We start from the raw sequence: 23765 nt of genomic DNA on the forward strand, positions 1-23765 counted from the left end.
AAGCAAACTCTTGCTGGCAGGTTCAGCGAGTCAGAGAAGCTACACTTCCATCAATACACGATCGTCTTCTATTTCTATTTTTTTTAAGCTTCTTAAAATAAATTTCTTTTTTTTTTTTTAAGATTTTATTTATTTATTTGTCAGAGAGAGAGAAAGAGAGCGAGCAAGCACAGGCAGACAGAGCGGCAGGCAGAGGCAGAGGGAGAAGCAGGCTCCCTGCCGAGCAAGGGAAGGCAAAAAAAAGCCGGAGCTGAGGTTCCACGTCCACAAGGTCCCTGGAGTTGTGAGATTCACAGAGACAGAAAGTGGAGGGTGGGAGCCGGGTCCAGGCCGGGTCCGGGAGGTTAGAGTTCAGCAGACAGAGCCTCCCTTTGGGAAGATGAAGTCTTGGGGGAGGGGGGCTGCACAACGGTGCGCAGGTGCGCGATGCCCCTGGGCAACACAATTACACACTGTAACAAGGGAGAACTGTAAGGTTATACCTTACCACAATGAAAGAAGAATGCAGAGCAGTAAGCGTGAGTGGTACCGACAGAATTCCAACACACACATCAGGGAAAAAGCAAAGCACATATAAAAAAGAAGGGGATAGGAGAAAACACTATCTGTTCATTTGTGTAAAAAAAAAAAATACGGAAAGAGTAACTGAGCAGTGACAGGACCAGCTGTCTGCAGGGGCTTGGCGGTGAGGTGGAGGGAAAGGACACAGGGCGGCACTTCTCCAAGGGGGACAGAATGTGCAGTCCAAGCCACAGCGAGGCCTCACATACCAAAACCCCAGGCAAATACAGTCCACCAGGACGCGGTGTGAATGCCAAATGCGACATAACACAGTGATGCAGAAAGCCAACTGCGTTACAAATGAGCGACAGGACCACACTGAAGGAGGCCGGAAGCAAAAAATGATCCTGAGTAACTCCGGAAGGCAGGGGACCACGAGGATCAGACGAGAGCGGGAACACACACGAGCCTCCAGGCAGTGAGCTGCTGTTTCCAAAACTGCCTTCCCTGCACAGTAGGGCAGAGCGAACCGCAAACACGCTGCGGGTGGTGAGAGCTGGGCTGTTTACCTACGGGGGGGTGGGTGGGGTAGTAATGTGTCAGGAGGAGGGGGTTCTGCAGGAACCCTGGGATACAAAGTGTCAGTATGAACTCGCTTTTAATGTCGATGCAAATACAGAGGGTGGGTGGGTGTGCGCGTGCGCACACGTGCCTCTAAGAAAAGACGTAGGTGAAATTCCCATTCTGTCCACAAGGGGGCCTGGAGGCGATGACACCCCAGCAGCAGTGAGCACATCCACGAGCCAACCTTGGTTTCTAATTCTGCCCTCCAACAAAGGGAGCCAGGCTCCATGGAGAAATGGTTGCTTCCAGGGCTGGGGCTGCAATGTCTGGTAGTGCCAGAAAGGAAGGAAGTGCTCAGAAAAGGAAGGGGCATGTTCCAAGGGCACAGGACCCCGCCTGAAAGAACACCCCCGTGGCCAAATCTGGAACAATCTGTGCAGCCACATGAACAGTGGGATGGTGATGAAAACCCACTGAATAAGATAAATATCCATGAGTCTATTCTGGTACCAAGAAATATTAAGTAAGGAAATGTGGAGAAGGGACTGGTTCCTTCTCACAGCACAGTTCCCAGAACAAATCTAGGAGGAACAAAGGAAACAGAAAATCGTCATTAGCCAAATATCAAAGTAACAACGGTCACTGGCAAGCTCCATCAATGGACACTAAAATCAGTGGACAAAACTCTGACAGAAAACAGGGTATTTGCAGACTCTCAAAGTTTCTTCCCACCAGGTGACTATTAGTTAGAAAGGGAAAAATGGGGGCACCTGGGTGGCTCAGTGGGTTCAAGCCTCTGCCTTCAGCTCAGGTCATGGTCTCAGGGTCCTGGGATCGAGCGCCGCATCAGGCTCTCTGCTCAGCGGGGAGCCTACTTCCCCCTTTCCCTCTGCCTGCCTCTCTACCTGCTTGTGATCTCTGTCAAATAAATAAAATCTAGAAAAAAAAAATTTAAAAAAAAAAGGGGGATGATGGGGGGCATGCGGGTGGCTCAGTAGGTTGGGCGTTCGACTCTCAGTTTCAGCTCAGGTCATGATCTCGAAGTTGTGGGACTGAGCCCAGCCTCAGGCTCTGCGCTCTGCGGGAAATCAATCTGCTTCAGATTCTCTCTCCCTCCTGCTCACACCCTCTCTCTCTCACAAATACATAAATAAAATCTTCAAAGAAAAAAAAACAAGGGAATAATGTGACTACAGTCAAGAAACCCTCAGACAGGGACGCCTGGGTGGCTCAGCTGGTTAGGTGGCTGCCTTCGGCTCAGGTCATAATCCCAGCGTCCTGGGATCAAGTCCAGCATCGGGCTCTTTGCTCAGCAGGGAGCCTGCTTCTCCCTCTGCCTCTGCCTGCCACTCTGTCTGCTTGTGCTCACTCTTGCTCCTCTCTCTCTCTCTGACAAATAAATAATAAAATCTTAAAAAAAAAAAAAAAAAAAGAAACCCTCAGACACCCATGAGAAGACGGGCCAACACCATATGTCCCTGGCACAGCACACTGAGGACACGGCGTCACCTCTGCGGACTTCTGGTCCAAACTCACGGACATTCTACCAACACCTGGCCAGTGTTCTTCACAAGTGTCACGGTCATGAAAGACCAGGAAAGACTGAGGACTGTCACAGACCGAACAAGGCTAAGGAGACGGGACAAGGAGTGTGAGGAGCAGTTCGGCATCACACCCTGGAAGACGAAAGGTCCAGGGACGGGGCTGAGGGGCTGCCAGGGGCTGCAGGCTGAACGGCTCCGGTACCCCACATCCGGAGAATGGTTCCGCAGGGACAAGGAGCTTCCACGCAGGAGGCCGGGGATGGAAAGAACACTTCTGTGCTGCAACTGTGTAGAAATTCAGCGTGTGGCAGAGGGAGCGCCCAGGAGCTGAGGGCCCATGGGGAAGGGAAGCCTGTCTGTTCTCACGCCATCTCTGCCGGCATCTTTATGTCCAAGAAGCCAGGGGCTGGCCCCTAGCGACCCGGCGGCCCCCTGCCCCTCCGCCCGGCCCACCCTCAGACACTCACCTCCGGAGCAGGGACTGCTGCAGGCTCTTGCAGGTGGCCAGGGACTCCCCGGTGAACATGTGGCACACGACGACACGCAGGCAGCGGGCCATGAAGGCCAGCACGGCCTCGGGCTGGAGTGTGCCGCTGCGGGACACCAGGCACAGGCGCTGTAGCGCGGAGCACTGGCTGAGCGCCTGGAAGAACTGGGCGTTCGCGCTGAAGTAGGGCTGCTCCAGCCTGCGGGGGGAGAGGACAGTGAGCTCTGAGCTGCTGGCGGGTGCACCAGCCGCGGGGGCCTCTCGGTCCAGGGCCCCCCACCCAAGCTAAAGAGGGCCCACACCAGCTGTCCCCACGCTGGACTACACCACAACCCCCTGCGGCACTGCTAGAGGACTCAGAGCCCAGGGTCTTCCCAGAAGATCCAGAGTCGCAGGGAGACCCCAGCCAAGTCACTGCTCAGGCCCTAGAGGCCACCACGTTTGCTGCCCTGCCCGCTCAGCAGTCCCCCCACCTCAAACATTGACCTGCTGGGCAGGGGGCAGGGAGACATACTTAGATACAGATACAGTCCCTGTCACACAACAGTGCTCGCCTGCAATGCATGGAAAGAACACCAAGGGACAGGAAGGGGATCTGGAGGCTGCGGCGGGAGAGGCCCCCAAGCCAGGCAGGGCCACTCCAGCCACATGAGGAAGGCTGGGGAGTACAGGGCAGATCCACAGTCCTCTATATCGGCGCCGGGCAGGGCCTCAGCGCGGGCAGGAAGGACCGCCAGAGTCAGCACTGACTCTCTGGCCACAGGGATGAGCAGGACCCGGGAACACGGAGTGCAGGACAATACTCCAAACCCTTCCAGAACTTTCTGCACACACAAGACAAAACCCCTAGAGGACAGAGCAGTTCCAAGGGCAGAGCGATGTGGTGGGGACGCACTGTCGGAGGCACTGAGGAAAACTGACAGGGCAGCTCAGTGCCAGCTGCGAACACAGCTGTGGAACCAGCAGAGGCCCGGATCTGTGGCAGGACACTGGGCCACAGGCCACAGGAGCCCTCTAGAATGAGAGCCAGTGGAAGAAAGATGGGCTGGGGGAAGCTAACAGGATTCCAGGAGCTACCAGGAGGAGCGCCAAGAACTAGGAGAAAGGAGAGGGGAGCTGGTGGGAGTTGTGCCCCCACCTCCATATGTGACAGTCCTAACCCATGGCACCCGTAAATACACCTTCCTTAGAAACAGGGTCTTTGCAGATGCAATGGCGTTAGGATGACATCATGCCAGACTGGAGGGGCTCTAGTCCAAGGGCTGGTCTTTACAAGAAGGCCCTAAAGAGACACTGCATCACAGGGACACGCGGGAAAATCGCTAGGGGACAACACAGGGCTCACAAGAGAAGTTTCTAGAATGAGCAAGAAATGCCCACACCCACAAGGCAGCAGGTCTGCGCTGGGAAAAGAGTGTCCTGTCCCAGCTCCCACAGGGAGAGAGAGCCCAAACACTCTGAATCGGGCCACATCCTGAGAGACGTTGATCTGACCAGGACTGGCTGTAGCGCCGCAGATAGCCCTCCAGTCCTCAAAGCCAAGCAAGGCCCAAACAGGTCACGCACTAGATCCCTGACACCCAAACACCCAGGGACGCTAACAAGTCACAGGACAAAGGAAAAAGGATTTTAAAATGGGGTCTTTGAGGGCTACCTGGGTGGCTCAGTCAGCTGAGCGTTCTCTCTTTATTTTAGCTCAGGTCACCATCTTAGGGTCATGAGATCGAGCCCCACATCAGGCTCTGTGCTCAGTGCAGAGTCTGCTCGAGATTCTCTTTTTCCTCTCCCTCTCCCCTCCCCCTGCTCGTACTCTCTCTAAAAGTAAATAAAGCATTTAATAAATAGGGGTGCCTGGGTGGCTAAGTGGGTTAAAGCCTCTGCCTTCGGCTTAGGTCATGATCTCAGGGTTCTGGGATCGAGCCCCACATCCGGCTCTCTGCCCATCAGGGAGCCTGGTTCCCCCTCTGTCTCTCTGCCTGTTTTCTCTGCCTGCTTGTGATCTCTGTCAAGTAAATAAATAAAATCTTTTTTTTTTAAATTAAATAAATAAATAAATAAGTAAAATAGGGTCTTTGAGAAAGAAAGACCAATGCCAGCCATCTAATAGAGCAGCCATCAGACAGAACGTCCCCCAACAACAGAATGTTCCATTCTGAACTGTCCAGTAGGGGAGGCACCACTCACTAAAACGTGGCTAGTGAGACTGGGTTTGTGTGTGTGTGTGTGTGTGTTGTGGGTTTTTTTTTTTAATTTTTTTTTTAAGATTTTATTTATTTATTTGACAGAGAGAGTGATCACAAGTAGGCAGGGAGGCAGACAGAGAGAGAGGAGGAAGCAGGCTCCCTGCTGAACAGAGAGCCCGATGCGGGGCTAGATCCCAGGACCCTAAGATCATGACCTGAGCTGAAGGCAAAGGCTCCAACCCACTGAGCCACCCAGGCGCCCCATGTGTGTGTGTGTTTTTTTTAATATTTTATTTGCTTATTTAACAGAGAGAGAAAGCACAAGCAGAGGGAGAAGCAGGCTCCCCACTGAGCAAGGAAGCCAGATGCGGGGCTCAATTCCAGGACCCTGGGACCATGACTTGAGCCAAAGACAGACATACCTAATGACTGTGCCACCCAGGCGCCCCAGTGAGACTGTTTTTATACTTATTTTATATTCTTTTTTTTTTAAGTACTCTGTGCCCAACCTGGGGTTTGAACTTACAACCCCAAGATCAAGAGTCACATGCTCTACCAAATGAGCCAGCCAGGCGGCCCTTAATTTTGCTTTAATTAAATATAAGTAGAGTATTGACTCAGTCAATATAGCTTCTGACTCAATTTCCAGGTCATGTGTTCAATCCCAGCATGGGTTATGGAGATGAAAGAGAGAGAAGAAAGAAAGAGTAAAGAAGGAAGGAAGGAAGGAAGGAAGGAATTCTAGTAAGCTCCAGAAAGAAAGAAAAAAAGAAAGATTGATTCCAGTAAACTCCTGACACTAATATTGCGGCGGGGAACTGTGGGTCCTCCTGGGGTAAGATTTCAAAAAGCCTCACATTTACTCTCCCACCATCAGCGGAGACTCCGAACCCATGAGGGATGACAAGAGCCGCAGGAAGCGCGAGGCAAGGGGGAGGCCGCTGGTGCAGCCGTTCTGGGCACCAACCCTATGGCGAGAATCCCCCAGCAGCCACAGCCGGCAGAGACGTGACCCAAGCATGTGTCCCATTCCAGAGATGTGAAGCCCCAGCCTGACACCCAGACCCCGCTAAAAAAACTCCATCCTTAAAGAAAGAACTCAGAGGGGCGCCTGGGTGGCTCAGTGGGTTAAGCCGCTGCCTTCGGCTCAGGTCATGATCTCAGAGTCCTGGGATCGAGTCCCGCATCGGGCTCTCTGCTCGGCAGAGAGCCTGCTTCCCTCTCTCTCTCTCTGGCTGCCTCTCTGTCTACTTGTGATTTCTCTCTGTCAAGTTAATAAATAAAATCTTTAAAAAAAAAAAAAAAAAAAAAAAAAGAAAGAAAGAACTCAGAGAGCCAGCAGAGAGCAGCGCCCCTCAGAGACGCGAAGGTGGCTGTGTGCAGTCCTAATGTACCCCAACTGAGGGCAAGGTGACAACCGAAGTCACACAGGGCCCAGACAGCAAGCAAATGTCCTCCCAGCTAGGAATGTGAATTTTTGGAAAAGATGACTTCTCTTGCAAAAATGTTTGAACTTTTTGAACTTTTTCATTTTTTTTTTTAAAGATTTTATTTATTTATTTGTCAGAGAGAGAGAACACGCACAGGCAGGCAGAATGGCGAGCAGAGGCAGAGAGAAAAGCAGGCTCCCCGCTGAGCAAGGAGCCCAATGCAGGACTGGATCCTAAAACCCTTCATGACCTGAGCTAAAGGCAGCACCTTAACTGACTGAGTCACCCAGGCATCCCTCACTGTCTCTTTCAAAAACAAATCACTCTTAAAAGTCCTAAGGTAAGCATCCCTTTGCAGACCTGAAAGTGGGAATACAGGAGGGGTAGAAGTCCAGAGCCTGTGGCTCTGGCTGATCCCTGAGACGACCTGCCGGAAAGGAAGCACAGGCCTGGGGCGCCCTGGTCACTAGGTGGCGCTGCGGGTCCACGTGACTGGGAGAGCTTGGCTACAAACCCAGTAAGCACAGGGCTATGTGTTGTGTTCACATACCCTTTTAAATGGTTTTCAAGGTTTTCAACTAGCCAACCACTTCCAGGCTCTCCCACTCTGAAGGAAGCCGCCTACAACAGGTGTTTGGGAGGGGGGCAGGCCTGTCCACTCCACCAGCTGCCTGGACTGGCAGGGCCCACACATCCCAACCTCAGCTCTGCTCCCAGCACTGCGGGGGGGCTGGGAATGACGAAATGATCCATCACAATCACCTTCACCTTGGGGGGCCCTTGGCCCTGCTCCCTCCCAGCCATGCCTCAACCCTCCAACCAGTGAGGATCTGACCTCCAGAGCCCGCTCCCCAGAGGTAGCCTCTCTCCACGAGGTTCTGCGGGCACAGGAAGGTGCTCAGGGAGCACCCCTCATCTGCCCGCCCACCTCCAGAGGGACCTAGCTAGGCCTCTAGGGCGGTCTCAGGACAGCCTCCAAGGCCTGGCTCCAAACCGGCCCTCTTGCTTCCGCCCAGACGCTGCCCTGGTTCTGAGGTCATGAGCCACGCTGGGTGACTCAGGGTAATGCTTTCCCCTCCCTCCCCCGTGAGGCAGGGCTTAATCAGTCTTGGGAAAGAAGGTGCCCTTCTTTGTCCAGCTTGTAATCCTCTCTCTGCCGAGGTGTGCCACGGAACGACGTGTTCCAGCCCCACCTCCCCGCAGGAGCTGCCCTGGCTGCACGGACACAGCTCCTGGCCAGGAGTCCCAGCGGGCACAAAGCTCGAATTGATGGGCGTCACTGATAGGGACAGCAGTGGCAGCAGCTGGCCGGTTGGGGACCCTATGGGCTATCATCTCAGGGACCTTCCACCAGGAAGAGCAGGAGCTGCCCAGGAGGCGGCCCCAGAAGCAGTGTGCCAGCCTCTCCTGGGCTCGGAGCACCGTTTCCTCTCTGCAGCTCCAGCCCACGGCAGGTGGGCAAGTACCACCTGCTCCTTTCACTCCAGCCTCCCGGGCTCGGCTTGCCGCAGAAGGCAGGAATCCAGAGGAACGGGGCCATTTGGCCGCCTTTTAGAAAGCGATGTTTGTTCTGAACAGGCAGTACCCAGCTCTGATCAGACATGGTTCTCAGCAGCCGGCATGCACAGAGAGCCCATTATGCGCAGCAGTCAAGTTCTTGCGCTGACCTACAAAACCCATTTATCCCGGGTCCTGCGGGCCTCCCCAGCCACAAAACCCACCATATATGCTCAGCCCTGCTCCCGGGGAGGACCTCGCCACAAGGATCACATGCCAGCCCCGGAAGCCACTCGGTGACGGCTGAATGCTGCTGTTACGCTGTTGGACGCTCAATGGCCCCATGAAGCAGGAAGTGCTTCCAGGGACCCACGGACCAGCTCCTCAACCCTCTGGGCCTCACTTTCCTCATCTGCAAAATGGGACAATACTTCTACACCTGGCATTGTTGAAAATGTCAAAGGGGTCAAACCTTACATGTGGTAAAAGCACCTGGCAGCCATGACAAGTCCACCATCAGAATCCAACTGCGGTGGGCACCCCCAGCCCTTCCCTGTGGCTCCTGGGATGCCTCCCAGCTCTATCTCCCAGCTCCCCGCCTGCCCGCCTGCCCTTGCTCGGCCGGCTCTGCTGATTCTTCCACAGCCTCCTAATGTTGCTGAGTGACCCCAGGCCCAGGCTGGGGCCCATGGCCTCACACACTCCCGCGCGCATGTGCACAGCTGGGCTGCACAGCCTCCCTCTCCGCTGATGGCAGCCCCATCAGCTCAGTGGCTCAGGCCATAGCCTCAGCACTATTTGGACTCACCCTGACCCTCCACCTGCCCCATGATCTGATCAATCAGCCAACTCCAGGTCTCTCCCTGAGTGTTGGACACAGCCTCCCGCCCTAGCTGGACACAGCAGTGTGACCTGCTCTTCTGCTCCCCTCCAGCTACCTGGGCCCCTGGCTGCTCCTGAAACAGCCGGCACCGCCCATCTCAGGGCCCTGGCACGAACGTGGCTCTGTCCGACAGAACCTTCTGCACAGATGGGAACGTTCCATATGTACGCCCTGTCCACCCTGGCAGCCACGAGCACGTGCACTCACCGAGCATCTAAACTGTGGCTCATACCGCTGAGAAACCACATACCCGACCGTATTTCATGTTAACTCACTTAAACATAAGTTGCCTGTGATTTCCGGTCACCAGCGGCTCGTGCTGCTCCACCTGCCTGGCTGGGAACATTCCTCCCAGGTTCTACTTTGCTAACTTAACTTTGTGAAATCTTTTCTCAAATCTCACCTTCATGACGTCCACCCTACCCCCGGCCTCCAGCAACCCTCAGCCCGCTCTGCTTCTTTCTCCCCAGCCTCCCTTACTCACTCATAAACCACATTCTTTCCTCCGTGCACTGTTGGCCCACTTGCCCCACTGGAATGTCAGCTTCCCAGGGACAAGGATCTCTCCTTACAGACAGAACCCGGTGTGACAGGTGTTCACATATTTGCTAGACAGAGAAAGAACCATCACAGGGACGGCAGGTGCCAAGCCCTGTTCCATAGGCCTAATAGGTACAAATTCCTTTGGACTTACCAGCCCCACTTTACAGGTGGAGGAACGGGGGCGTGGGGGAGGCCAGCTCAGACGCGACACCCGCTCCCCTCTCCCCCAGGCAGACCGGCGGCCGGGAGCACCTGCCGTCTCCAGGGGGCTCTGCAGGCAGCAGACACTGAACGCTCTGAACACGAGGCAGGTGTTTGGGGGAGAGATTTCGAATACTCTGACTTGCTGAATTACGTGACTGTATTACTTTATTTTATCTTCGTTGATTTCTGTTTTTACCCAACACTCGCGGACAATGACCGAACTGTGCGACCACAGTCCAGTCAGAAAAGGTATAAGGCTTAATGGGCTGGCAAGAAAGCAAAAAACACTGACGGCAAAAATGAGAGATCCAGAAACACCCTGGCTTGGAATTTGGTGAAATTTGACTCTAATGCTTGACTTGGGCTCCAGTCATTAAGGAACATTCAATTCCTAATCACAGACTCCCTCGGTCAGCAGGATCGCAGGCCTGTGGGGCCTTCTGTTGTCCAACACAGGGATCCGTCCGCAGCTCCCAGGAACATGTGGCCTACCGGCCATGCCCCTACTGCCGCTTCTTCCAGAAAGGCCAGTGACGTGACCGCAATAGCATGGTTAGAAGCAAGGCGGGACAAGGTGCAGGACGGGGAAGAACCAGTGGAAAGAGAGGGCGTGCATGCCTGGTGTCAGACGCGGGCAAGAAGGCAGATGCGGGCGCCTCAGAAGTTGGAAAGGCCCCTCCTGTGCAGGCAGTGGTGGCAGCTGCCCGCTGTGGTCAGGGCCCCTCCTCCGCCCCACCCTGGCAGGAGCGGTGCCCAAGCCGGAGAGAGTTAACACAGAGGACTCGGTGCAGGCAATGGGGCAGAGGCGAGCAGGAAAAGGGACATGGCGGGGCAGGGGGAGAGTCCGAATGCAAAGGGCAGGCCTGCGGTCCTCACTCCCGCGAGCCTTGGGAAGCCAGCGGTCAGGAGCGTCCGGCCCACCCAGAACAGGACAGAGGGTCCCAAAGGCCCCGCAACGGGAACAACAACTCTGTCCATCGAGCATCCCTAACTGTCTCAAGACCTCTTGTACGACCTCCAGGCAAGCTCCGAAGTGGCCGGGGAGGCACAGCCAGAGCCCAGCGCACGCGGCTCCAGGGTCTCACGGACACTGGAGAACAACACTCACAGGAAGTTAACTTTGACTCAGGTTTCCAAACCAGGGGGTTCTAAAAACTCAGCATTACGGTTCTCAAAGCCAAGTGTAACTAGAACGCAGGGGACACAGCATAATAAAAAGTGCCAAATGCTGGGCTTTGTGAAAACTCCAGCCGAGGTCCTGAGCTGCAGGTCCAGGCCATGCGGATCCAACTCGGCAGAAGAACGCCTGCTCCACCACGTGGAAGGCTGGGGTCAGACCCTGGGCCTTTCACCCCCGATGAGCAGGGCCTCAGGGGGCCGCAGTGTCCGTATTGTGCTTGGAGCGGGGAACAGAAGCAGGGCAGACACAGTGTGCAGTGGAGGTCTGCAACACTCCCCAGTGTGAACAGCAAAGCACTCTGCCAGCTCCAGTTCAAAACTGGTCCATTTCCTGTCCCATGACACTCTCTGAGGGGAGAGTGGAGGTCTGCAAAGACACAGGTATCTCCATTTTTATACAGTTCTGGAGCCAAGGTCAAGCTCCAGAGTCACACTGAGCAAGGTGAACCTCAGCTCCTCCCTCAAGCTTCTGCCACCTCATCTGTGACATGGGAACGATGAAGGGCTGTCACCAAGTTTAAAGGAGACGGGGCCCGAAAGCCACTGGCTGAGCACCTGGCCCTCATCAAAGGCACAAAGCGTGTTAATAACCATCATGGGGATGAGGACACGTTTCGGGGCCCACTGGTGCCGCCCCCACCCCCTGCCCCATAGCTCCAGCCTGACGGAGAGACCAGCTAACAGACCTATGCCCATTGTCACTTCCTCCCCAACCTGAAGCCCTACTAGAGCTGGGGCCCGCCGCCGCCGTACCTGTCCAGTAGTTTCTGGGAAACTGCAGTTTTGCAAGATCAGCTCTGTCCAGATTTTCAAACACGTCTCAAGTCAACAGAGCCCTCCCCTCCAAATGCCAGGTCCTCCCGAGAACACCCCTCACTCCACAGCTCCATTCAGTAGGAGTCCATTTCATGTCTGGGCTCTTAGGACAACAGCCTAGGTGGATTCTGCCCGCCTCTCTCCGATCAGACTGCCTCTTGCTCCAGGCCCCCGTCACCTCCCAACCGTGTGTGGCCCCCACTTCGACACCCCTCTCTCCAGCTCCTCCATCCCAGCCCCTCCTGAGAACTGGCAGGTGGGGCGCCTGCCAGTGGGGAGGCGGGGGAACCATTCTCAACCGGAAATTGGCCCACGCCCTCTGCTGGCTGAAGTCCTCTCACCTCAGCGAGGTGGTTTGGGACACACGTTTTCACAAGACCAGGCAGGCTATGGTACTTGCTGCCTAGTTTCCCAGAATACAAGGATCTCTTCTGTCTCAAGTCTCCCAACTCACGGACTCGTAGCTCTGAGCATCACAAAATTGGACAGAAAGCCCCAGGCTGGCCTCCCGGTGCACCCCCCCTCCACTTACCAGCTCTGCCACACAGGAACGAGAGCAGCCACCTCGTGGGGCAGTCACCAGGACGGAGAAAGACTGCGCACGCAGCAGCATCTTGTAGCACGACCGTGATCACTCACAGCCACCACGATGAGGACCCAGTCAGGCCCTGCTTCCCGCCTCCCACCTGCCCTCCCTGGGCTCAGCCCCACCGCCGCCTCCCCGACGGTTCCCCTGCTGCGAGGCCCTTGTCAGTCCCGCCCAGACCCTCAGCCACTAGAGGCCACCCTGGCAGATGGGCTCAGCTGCACGAATACCCACCAAACGAGAGGCCGGGCCACCCACGCGCCCCCACCGCCCCTCCCACCTCCGAGGGGCACGCAGACCGCCCAGGAGCTGCCAGGGCCCTCTCACCTGAGGTCCTTCAGCCGCGTGCAGTGTCTCAGCATGTCCGACAGGGCGGACATGTAGACCACCTTCCCCATCATGCCCAGGTTGGCCAGCGAGAGGGACTGCAGCTGCTGGCACTGCAGGCCGATGCTGAGCAGCCCGGAGCCCGTCAGGATGCTGGGCAGCTGCGCCAGCGTCAGGTGCCGCAGGAAGGCCAGCTGCCCGATGGCGGCCACCTCCGAGTCCCCAACGCTCTGCGCCCGGCTGCAGGGCGGGAGGGAGTTGCGGATGGCGGGCTCGTTGCGTGGCATGGCGGAGGAGAAGTTGGACCCGATCAGCTCGAGGCGCTCCAGAAAGGGCACGCTCTTCAGCAGGGACCAGAACACGGAGGAAGGCTGGGGGCCCGCCTGGCCCGGGAAGGGGCCAGGGCCGGACGGCACGCCGATGCGCACCTTCTTGCCGAAGCCGCGGGGCACGGCGTGCATGGCGGGCTGGGCGGGAGCACGGTCGGCCCGCGGCGCCGAGTCGGCAACAGAGCAGACAGGCAGGGACAGAGAGCGCAGGTGGCGCAGTCGGGCCAGCAGCTGGCACAGGTGGCGGCCCGGGCCCTCAGAGCTGTGGTGGTGGGCAGCCGAGAGGTTGAGGTGGCGCAGGTTGCGGCAGGATGCCACCAGCGTCTCCAGGATGCTGCTGTCGATATCGTCCTCCGCCTTGCGGAGCAGGGAGTCCGGTGACAGGCAGTGGACACAGCCACTAAGGTTGAGGCTTGCCAGGCTGCGCAGCTCCTTCCCGCCGTTGATGACGCGCTGGATCAGGTGGCCGCCGGACAGGGCGCAGCGGCTGAAGCTGAAGTAGAAGGGGTTGTTGAACCTCAAGTGCTGCAGCAGGGACGAGCCATTGAGCCAGGACCGGGGCAGCTGCAGGGCGTCCAGCGCCACGTTGCGGGCCATGGAGTCCAGCAGGTTCTTGGTGGCCCCACTCTCGGCGAAGCTGCCAGGCACGGAGATGAGGAAGGCGTGCAGGTTCTCAGGCGTGCGGTCGCTGAGCACAGCCAGGTAGAGCCGCACCACCTCCTGGTTGATGTAGCCGGGCGCCAAGCGCGCATAGAAGACTCGTAGGTTCTGGTAGTGCGGCACGTTGCTCTGGCCCACCATCAGCTGGCCCGACAGGACGGCACCCTCGCGCGTGCGGTCCAGGATCTCAAAGTAGAGCAGCAGCTTCTCCAGGCTGGTGCAGCAGGGCACGACGCCATAGGACGGCGTGTACAGCGTCTGCTTGAGCTCCCGCACACGGCTCAGCGTGGCCTTGCACTCGCCACTCAACTGGCCAGCGTCGAAGCCGGGGCTCACGTCGATGGCCAGGGAGCGCAGCTGCTGCAGGGCTGAGAGCATCTTGGAGAGGCGCAGGGAGGTCAGGTGGCAGCCCGAGAGGTTCACCTTCACCAGGCTGCGGCAGCGGGCCACATGCTCGATGGTGGCGCCCGACAGCCAGTAGCAGCCGGCCATGTCGAGCTGCTGGATCTCCCGGCCGATCTCCTTCACCAGCTGCTTCACCTTGTCCTCGCTCGCCTGCAGGGAAGGCCCAGGAAAGGCCGGGGGGCGGTCAACAAAGGAAAGGGACCAAAGGCACCCAAGTGACTCCTTCTCCTTCGTCCTCGGGTCACACCCTCCCCCACGACAATCGGGGAGCCCCGAGGGGCCCCGCAGGGGCTCACTACTCCAGCGGAGGAGGTACACTGGAGAGGAGGGCTGGCCGCTCCTTCCCCTCCCACATGCTCACCTCCCACAGTCCCCAGCTAGGTGGGAGCCTAAACATGGTGCAGCTGGTGTGGAAAAGTGTGGTGGTTCCTCAAAAAACTGACATGGAGTGACCACGGGCCCCGGCAATTCCCCTCCTAGGCGTGCGCCCGAGGGAATGGGAAAAAGAGGGACTCACTCCATGCTCCCCGATGTTCACAGCAGCCCTAGTCACAGATGAAACCACCCAATGTCCACCAGTAGATGGGTAAGCACAACGTGGTCTGCACATACAAGGAAAGACCACATAGCCACGGAAGGAAGCAAAGCTCCGACACACGCCATAGGGGGTGAACCTTGACGTCGCACAAGGGGAAAGAAACCAGTCCTAAAAGATCCCATGTTGTGTGACCCCACTTACACGATTATCCAGAAGAGGCACACTCACAAGCAAAAAGCAGAACCGAGGTTACTAGGGGCTGGGGAAAAGGGGAATAGGGAGTTACTGCTCTCGGGATCCAGACTTTCTGTTCAGGGTGATGGAAAAGTTCTAGGAATGCTGGTGACGGTAGCACATCACCACAAATGGACGTACCGTACATGATACAGCAGCACATACTTAAAAATGGTGGAGATGGTAAATGTTGTTACGTGAGGTTTCCTGAATCACACAGTGGAATTGTGCCCTGGAAACCCGATGCATTTTCACATCATTAAATATTCCTCAAACACCTGCCGTGATCTGGTTAGGCAAGCCATGGTACATCTAGCAAGGGAACTCAGGGGCCAACAGCAGGACATCCCAGCCGCCGCCAAGGAGGCCTTCAACAGCACCCCTGCCTCGAGCGCCCACACACGTGATGTCCGTGCATCTCGGTCACTTCTCTAAGGTAGACTCATGCACACATGGCCAAGCAGGCATAGGACACGCACATCAGGGGTCCTGATACATGGTGCTGTGACATTGTGCTGGGGCACCTGCCCCTCCCTCTCCAGCCAAGAACGCTCCCAGGCAGGGAGCCTGACCTTGGCTCTGGGGACTCAGCTCAGCCTCCCGGCACACCCACACTCCCCCAGCAGAGAGGAGCACAGCCCGCTCTCACCGAGAGAACCAAGCTCTGGAGGGGCCTCACCCAGGGTTCAAATGCATAGCTTCACCAAGGAATCCCCCCCACAGCCTCCTAAAATGCGGATTCCTGTCAAGATCTTTATTGTTATCTTTAAGATATGTTGTCGGTTAACTTTTCCACAAAAGTTGCAAGGCAATCACAAAAAAGAATGAAATCTTGCCATTTGCAACAACGTGCATGGAGCTCGGGAGTATAATGTTAAGGGCAACAAGTCAGAGAAAGACAAATACTGTATGATTTCACTCATAGGTGAACTGAAGAAACAAAAGGGCAAAGGTAAAGAAGAGGGAGAGACAAACCAAGAAACAGACTTAACTACAGAGAACAAAGTGATGGTGACCGAGGGGAGGTGGGCAGTGGATAGTGAAGAGGGGACGGCGACTGAGCAGTGCACTCGTGCTGAGAACCAAATGATCTACGTCCGAAACTAACATAGCACTGTATGTTAGCTATACTGGAATTAAAATTTACTCACATCATTAAAAAATTCGCAAGGCAATATTGAGGGAAGGACAACCTTGTCCATACGTGATGCTGGAACAACTGAAGAGCCATATACAAAGGAAGGAACCCTCGATCCTTACCTCACACCACATACAGAGACTTAACACATCAGGGATTACATGCCTACCATAAGAGCTAAAGCTAAAAAACTTCTACTAGAGAAAGTAGGAGATCTTCACAACCTCAGGTTTAAGACCTTCCTTCAACTGGTTTCAAAAAACAAAAACTCAAAAAAAAAAAAAAAATCAGTAAAGTGGACTTCAACTTAAACGCTTATTCTCTTCAAAAGACAGGGGTGCCTGGCTGCCTTCAGCTCAGGTCATGGTCCCGGCGTCCTGGGATTGAGCCCCGCATCAGGCTCTCTGCACAGTGGGGAGCCTGCTTCGTCTTCTCTCTCTGCCTGCCTCTCTGCCTACTTGTGATCTCTCTCTCTGTGTTGAATGAATAAATAAAATCTTAAAAAAAAAAAAAAAAAAGACACTGTTTAAAAAAAAGAAAAAGAAAGGCAAGCCACAGACTCCAAGAGAAGATACTCACAATACGGGTATCCAACAAAGGATCCGAAATTCTAAGAGGACTCCTAGAACTCCACAAAAAAAAAGCCCTAGCAGTGGCTTCTGGAAAGAAGATAGAGAAACGGCCCAGCCCTGGATGGAAATTGTACCCTGGGCACCCCAGCACCCTACCCAGGCCAGGAAAAAGCACAAGGTGACACCTGTCCTGCCCATCACAAGAACAGACACCTAGAAGCCTGGCCTGGAGAGTATAAGGCAGCTGAAGGCCCACACACAGCTGCTGGGGCCTCCCCACACCACCAAAAAAGTTCCAGAACCTACTCCTGGGCATCCACCGGGAAGTCCAGCTCCCTCCCAGCACAGCCTCCACCAGGCCCACGTCCCCACTGCTGGGCAGCCCGCTACCAGCACCTCTAGGCCTCTAACTTTCATCACCTTGGATGTCTCAGAGGCTGAGCCGGTCAGGACTCTGAGGGCCCACCCACGTTGTCACCAGCCACGCGGCCGCCCTACTGCCTGGCTAGTCCTTGGGTGGCCACGTGGGCCATCCCCACCCCCATGACCACACCTCACCTCGTAGTCCTTCTGCAACAGCACGGTGTGGGTGAGGCTCTTGTCCAGGCACAGTGCCGCCAGTTTCCGGCAGGTGCGCCGAACATTCAGAACCAGGTCTGTGCTGGGCACATGGCTCAGGATGTGCAGCAGGATCTCGTCCGAGAAGCCGAGAAGGTGGGAGCCCGCCGCCATGGCGGCCGCTGCAGGAGGCACGTCGTCATCGTTGGATGTGTCCTGCAAATAAGGACAACATCGAATTCCCACAGGATCCCCGACGGTGGCCTTCAACCTGGCCTCCTCGGCCAAGGACAAACACCAAGAGCAGTCCTCACCACAGTCTGTGGGAAAGAAGGTCCTTTTCCCAAAAATCTTGACCACATCAGAAGCCCCTTTCAGATCTGCCCACCAGGTCTCTCTTCAAGAGTAGGAGATTCAAAACGAAATTTCAATTCTTTTCCAAATTTAAGGACTTTTTCCTACTAAAGGGCTCCAGACTATCAAGTCTGACGTGTTTCAGACTCAACTTACGACCAGAGACCAAGCCTATTGGCTTAGGAAAGCTGCTATCCTCCCGCTGTCCCAGTGTCACTCTAGATTCTTAAAAACGCTTAAGTGGGAGAATTCTATCAAGAAACAGTAAGTGGGGGTGCCTGGGTGGCTCAGTGGGTTAAAGCCTCTGCCTTCGGCTCAGGTCATGATTCCAGGGTTCTGGGATAGAGTCCCACATCGGGCTCTCTGCTCAGCAGGGAGCCTGCTTCCCCCAACCCTCTGCCTGCCTCTCTGCCTACTTGTGATTCCTGTCTGTCAAATAAATAAACAAAATCTTTAAAAAAAAAAAAAAAGAAAGAAAAGAAAAGAACTAGGAAGAACCGGGGGGGTGACAACAGTGTCTTTGCCTCTTGGGGTTGCTGTGATGGACACCCAGCCCTCAGCCGGCAGCGGGGGCAGCTCTTCCCAGCCCTGGCATTAAGGGTGAGAAAAGCCAGAGAATGAGACCATCAAGTCCTTATGAAGAAGAAACAGCACCTGCTAATGTTTTTCCATCCTCAGATCGGTACTAGCTAACAGGGAGTGTGCCACGGAGCACACTCCGTGTGCTTATCACACTTTCTGGCTAGGAACTTGTGTTGGTATCTCCCGCAAGACGTGCCCACATTTCAGTTTGTTCTGGTAGCTATCTGCAAAAGGTTTTCTTCTCTAACACAGGCCTTCCGCCACTCCCGGGTTGATGCGTACAACCAAGAGGGAGGGGTTCCGCCCGGGGTTGGTGGGACATGAAATCCCCAAATCAAGGACCAAGTAACTGGAGGCTCTGAGGGGAAACCCATGGTGGGGAGGGACCCCTGTATCTTCCCAGCACGCCCCGGAAGGGGTCCAGCCCCCCCAAACCGCCCTGCAGGGATGCCTGCCGGACCACTCCCAGGAGACAGCAACGGGATTATTTCTCCTGCCCGTTTGCAGCGGTTCTGTCTGTGAGCCCTCCTCCTCCGGCCTGACTTTTCTTCTGCACATATTTGCAAGGATGGAAGCTCTGAGGCCTGGAAAGCCCTGCTGCTGCCATGGCAACCGTGAACCCCGGGGCGGGAGAGCCGCTGCACACCCCCCACGCAGCCTCCAGGGGTTTCCCAGGCACTCTGATTGCGGCACCCCTCTACTCGGTCCTGACGAGCTCCAGGCCTGCCAGGCCCTCCCCAGGCCTGGTAGAGGGTCGTCACAAATACGTCCCCCTGTTTCACAGCGCTGGCCCTGCCCGCGTTCCCTTCTCTGCAAGAGGCAGCCCTCCCTGCTCCCCTTTCCAACTGAGGTGGCTTTAGTCCTGTCTCACTACTCCTGAGGTCTGCGACGGCCCCCAAGTCCAAGTGCTCGGGGGTGCCCTATTCTGGGACTACCGTTCTCAACCATTAGTGACTTTCCTTAGCTCAGTGCTTCCCAGAGCCAGTCATGGGGATCAGAGTCCCAGACCCCACCCCAGACTCAGGGACTCCATCTGTGGGGAGAGGCTCCAACCAGAAGGGTCCTTATCAGGCAAAGCTAACAAGGCAGGGGCGGGGGGGGGGGGGGGGTCGGGCAGGGAGAGGGCTTAGGGAGAGAGGGAGGGACAGCTTGAATCCACGGAGCAGCCTGAGGCTAGGCTCGATAGGGGATGTCCTCATCCCCATCTGCAGGTTCATCAAAGTTAAGAAGCCCTTCTCGGAGCTGTGAGAACATGGGGCAGAACACTGTCTGAAGCTCCGGCCTCACAGGACATCACTAAAACTGAATTTCTCTTAAAACCTACCCAGGGGCGCCTGGGTGGCTCAGTGGGTTAAGCCGCTGCCTTCGGCTCAGGTCATGATCCCAGGGTCCTGGGATCGAGTCCCGCATCGGGCTCTCTGCTCGGCGGGGAGCCTGCTTCCCTCTCTCTCTCTCTGCCTGCCTCTCTGCCTACTTGTGATCTCTCTCTGTCAAATAAATAAATAAAAATCTTAAAAAACAAAACAAAACAAACAAACAAACAAACAAACAAAAAAAACCTACCCAGAAGTTATAGGGGCACCTGTCTGACTCAGACAGTAGAGCGTGTGACTCCTGATCTCAGGGTTGTGAGTTCAAACCCCAAGCCCCACACTGGGCATGGAGCGCTCATTTAGGGAAAAAAAGTGGGGGGTGGGCAGGAACTCAGTTCCAGCCCCTTCTGTCCAGTCTCAGCACACCCCACAAGGTGATTTTCCCCACATTCTCTGCTCCCAAATGCAGGCACTTGGGAGCAGCTGGCTGCCCCTGGTCTCCAAAGGCCGATCCTGGGCGGAGGCTGCCAGGTTTGCAACAGTCAAGTCTTTTGCCTGGAATCCAGGTTTTCCAAGCCAAGGACCTGTGGTTTCTAAGTCCACACACACAGCTTTTCCCCAGGAAAGCCAGAAGCTCTGCAGAGGCCAAGAGCAAACAAGGAATGATCCCTGGGAAGGAATGAAACAAAACCTGTAACCCAGAGAGTGCGCGCAATTCCACACACACACACACCCGTAAACGACCACCCTCGCTTCCCTCTGCCCCTCGGAACCATGTGTTTTCAGCCTTGGCGGAACTTGGCAGACCCACTCTCCATCTCAAAACCGTTAGATAAGGAGCACATGACGTTTCATCTTGGGGTCGTGAGTTCAAGCCCCACACTGGGGCTTGAAAAAAAAAAAATTAGGTAAGTAGCCTGAGTAGCCTTTGGCTGGGCTTGACCAGCTAAACTGCTCTTCCCACCACAAGAGAAGGGCTGCTGGGGCTTCCTGAAAGATCCAGGACAGGCATCCCCTGTGACCTGTGGAAATCAGTCCAGGAATGAGGACGGACATGTGGTCTTTCTCTGGCACCTCTGGGAACCGTATGTTTAGAACCAGATCATGGCCACTTACAGGTGTGGTATGAAGCATAAGGGTTAAAAAGAATGTAATGCACTTTTCAGAATGTAACATCTCACAATTTTTTTTTTTTTTAAGAACTGAAAGATAGAGGAAAAATTAGGTACTAAAACTTCAGTATCTGCCAAAAAAAATCCCCCTCCCAGATGTTTACCCCTCAGGCACCCAAAGAAACCACAGAATTCACAAACCAACTGATGAGTTGTCTGGAATGAATGAGCCAAAGGGAGAGACAGAAATGAAACAAGACTGGTCACGTGTTAACTGTAAACACTGGGCATTGGTTGGGGAGTGGGGGGCGAGGGGGTACAATCTGGCTGGCTGGCAGTGGAACATGTGACTCTTGATGTCAGGGTTCTAAGTTCAAGCCCCATGTTTGGCGTAATGCTTACTTAAAAAAAACAAACAAACGAAAAGAATAAACATTAAATGGAAAAGAAATGTTTCTTAAAGAACTGGGCAGTGGGTACAACACAGCACACTTTCATGATGCGACATTGTTATACATAACATCTTTGGCATTATAAAATACAAGGTCAATCAAAAGAGGAGCACAACTGTATGGGTTTCCGCCCCACACTCTGCCCACTTCCTAGGTCTCTGCTTCTCCAGGTGGCAATTTCTGGAACATGCCCTCCCTCATGCCTCCAAGCCTTCCCACAAGCTGTTCCCTCTACCGGACATGCCACCACACAGGAAAACTGCTACTTTCAGAACTTGGGCTCAAAGGCTCGAACACAATGAAGCCCTCCCAGCCTCAGCCAGACAGGCTCAACTCACCCTCACCCTGCCCCCCTCCTGCTGTATCAGGTACCCTCCTCCCGCTCCAGCCTCATTTGTCACGGTTTGCCTGCTTGCTTATCTCCTCCCTAGGCCAAGAACGGCTCTGGAACAGGGATCACTTTGTAATTTCCAAGAAAAAGAAGCACTGAACCAGATGAGTCAACAGACCGCTGCTTCAGAATCGTTTGAAGCACTATGAGAAACTCCGGGAGTAATCCTGAGTGTCCACGTGTTAAAGCCAGTAATGACTTTCAAGGTAAGACCACCTCACTCTGGAATCCTGTAGTGGGAAGAGCTGCACAACCTTGCAAATGTATTTTTTTAAAACTGCTTTGGGCATCTGACTGGCTCAGTCAATGGAGCCTCCAACTCTTGATCTCAGGGTTGTGAGTTTAAGCCTCACACTGGGCATAAAGCTTACTTTAGACACACACACACTTTAAAACTGTGGATTTTGGGGCGCCTGGGTGGCTCAGTCGTTGGGCGTGTGCCTTCAGGTCAGGTCTTGATCCCAGAGTTCTGGGATCCAGCCCTGCATTGGGCTCCTTACTCAGTGGAAAACCTGCTTTCCCTCTCCCTGGTGCCCTGCTTGTGTTCCTGCTCTCGCGGTCTCTGTCTGTCAACTAAAAAAATGAAATCTTTAAAAAAAAAAAAAAAGAAAAGAAACCAAAACGGTGAATTTCACGGCGTGCAAGCTATATATCAATAAATAATAAATAGAACATCCCAGAAGGGACCTTGATCTCCACATCCAGGGTAGAATGAGACGTCCACGAAGAAATAAGAGGCCTCACTGGCCAGGTCATTCATATGTGTCAAGGAACAGAGGCCCCTCTGTGCCAGGACCCCGGAAGAACAAGGTACCAGCGCCCCCAGCTCCCGCAAGTACACACTTGTAATTTGCTAACACAGCCAGGCTACTCCGTAACTATTCCTTAAAGAGCTGTGGCTTTCTGACCCTTTAATCCCACCACCAGTCTGCAGGTGTGTCCCACACCCTCCCCCTCAATCTAGGGGCCACTTCTAAGCCAAACTCACTTCGAGTGAAAAAAACGGTCAGCAACCTCAGCCCCAAACGTTTTCGAAGAAAACGCTTGACCCTCTGACTCCTGTTCCCCAGAGCACAGGTAAGCCCCTAAAACAGTGCACTCAAAGGTACAAGTCCCAGATGATAAACAGACACACAGGTAGCCACAAGTACACATAAAGATAGGCAGGAAGCAACAAATGAAAAGATGCTAATCAGAGTCCAGATCCCACATACCCTGGTCTGCAGATAAATTACCTTGCACCACCTTACAGGGACTCAGTCCCAGACTTGTGGAGCATGGGGGAAAGGAATTCCGGGGTAAGCCAAAAGTCTCCCAGGTAAAATGGCTTTTCCTCCATTAGCCCCCAAGTCACGCAACAAGCAGGCGCAGAGAAAAGTGGGGACTTTCGGAGCATTCAGACATAGAGGATGGGGTGCAGAGTGGACATGGAAGCTGAACGTCTCATAGCTCCAAGGGCTGAGCCCACGTGCATGGGAAAATGGCTTGAGAGGCCTACAGCAGCATGGAACTCTGGGGTGCAGAGGCGGGGAAGAACTCTGGCGGTCATCCCAAGAGAAAAGAGCTTGTGACTTCGCAACAGGGTGAGGGCCTGAGGGGCGGAGCGACGCAGGATGGGGCAAGGGGCAAGGCCAGGTTAAGGATGGGAAGGAACCCGCGAGGCGGCCGAGGCCGAGGCCACGGTCCGGTCAGGAAGGACCAAACCCGGCCGACGCCAGGCTCAGGGCGGAAAGGGCCAAGCGCGACCGGGGTTGAGGTCGAAGTCAAGGTGGGAAGCAGAGGGCCGGGTCGCGGTCGGGACCGGAAGGATGGAGCGGGTCAGGGGGCTCGATGGAAAGGACGCAAAGGGGACCGGGGCGGGATGGGAAGGCCCGAGCGGAGCCAAGGCCGCGGGGCAGGAAGGAGAGCGGAGAGAGGCGCCGGCCGTACCTCTCCGGAGCTGGCCATGTCGAAGGCGGGCGGGGCCGCGGCCGCCGGAGCCGCAGCCCCAGGGCTTCCCCCCGGCCAGCCAGGGATGCTCAAAGCCGGCGCGTCCGCGGCTCCACAGAGACCCTGGTAGGGGGCGGGGCCTCCCGCCACTTCCGGCGCCTGCCGTACGCAGTTCCGCTCGCCAGCCGGCGAGCCATGCGCGGCCGCCATGTTGGGTGTGGCGCTGCTGCTTGGGGCCTTGCTAGGGCGCGGGTTGAGTCCCGGGGCGCCGGGTCAGGCGCCGCTGCCTCCGCCGCAACCTCTCTGACCTGGGCTCCCCCTCCTCTGCTCCTTGACTGCGCCTTTCCAGCCACACTGGTCTCCCCTGGCCGGCCGAGCACTCTGCTGCCTCCGGGCCTTGGCATGTACGTCCCCATGCCTGCAAGTGTGCAGGAACCACATGTCGGACCATCCC

The 23765-nt window shown here is 55.4% G+C and overlaps 1 protein-coding gene across 3 annotated transcripts in view; it reads right to left on the minus strand.

Moving 5' to 3' along the window:
• The window catches only part of FBXL18 (F-box and leucine rich repeat protein 18), a 37878-nt gene extending 14406 nt beyond the window's left edge, over nt 1-23472 (minus strand). Inside the window, exons 1-5 of one of the 3 annotated variants that reach the window (XM_059155637.1) lie at nt 23312-23471; nt 17179-17394; nt 12745-14288; nt 3077-3295; nt 1052-1070 (exon numbers count right to left, since the gene is read on the minus strand). In XM_059155637.1, coding sequence (XP_059011620.1) covers nt 1067-1070; nt 3077-3295; nt 12745-14288; nt 17179-17394; nt 23312-23329 — 2001 coding nt within the window. In that variant the 5' untranslated portion in view covers nt 23330-23471 and the 3' untranslated portion in view covers nt 1052-1066. Of the gene's footprint in view, nt 1-1051; nt 1071-2686; nt 2895-3076; nt 3296-12744; nt 14289-17178; nt 17395-23311 lie in introns of those variants that run through there. The other 2 variants (XM_059155635.1, XM_059155636.1) reach the window with 2 other exon arrangements.
• Between the last annotated feature and the right edge of the window lie 293 nt (nt 23473-23765).

This window comes from Mustela lutreola, chromosome 17 (assembly GCF_030435805.1).
Source record: "Mustela lutreola isolate mMusLut2 chromosome 17, mMusLut2.pri, whole genome shotgun sequence".
NCBI classification, from domain to species: Eukaryota; Metazoa; Chordata; class Mammalia; order Carnivora; family Mustelidae; genus Mustela; species Mustela lutreola.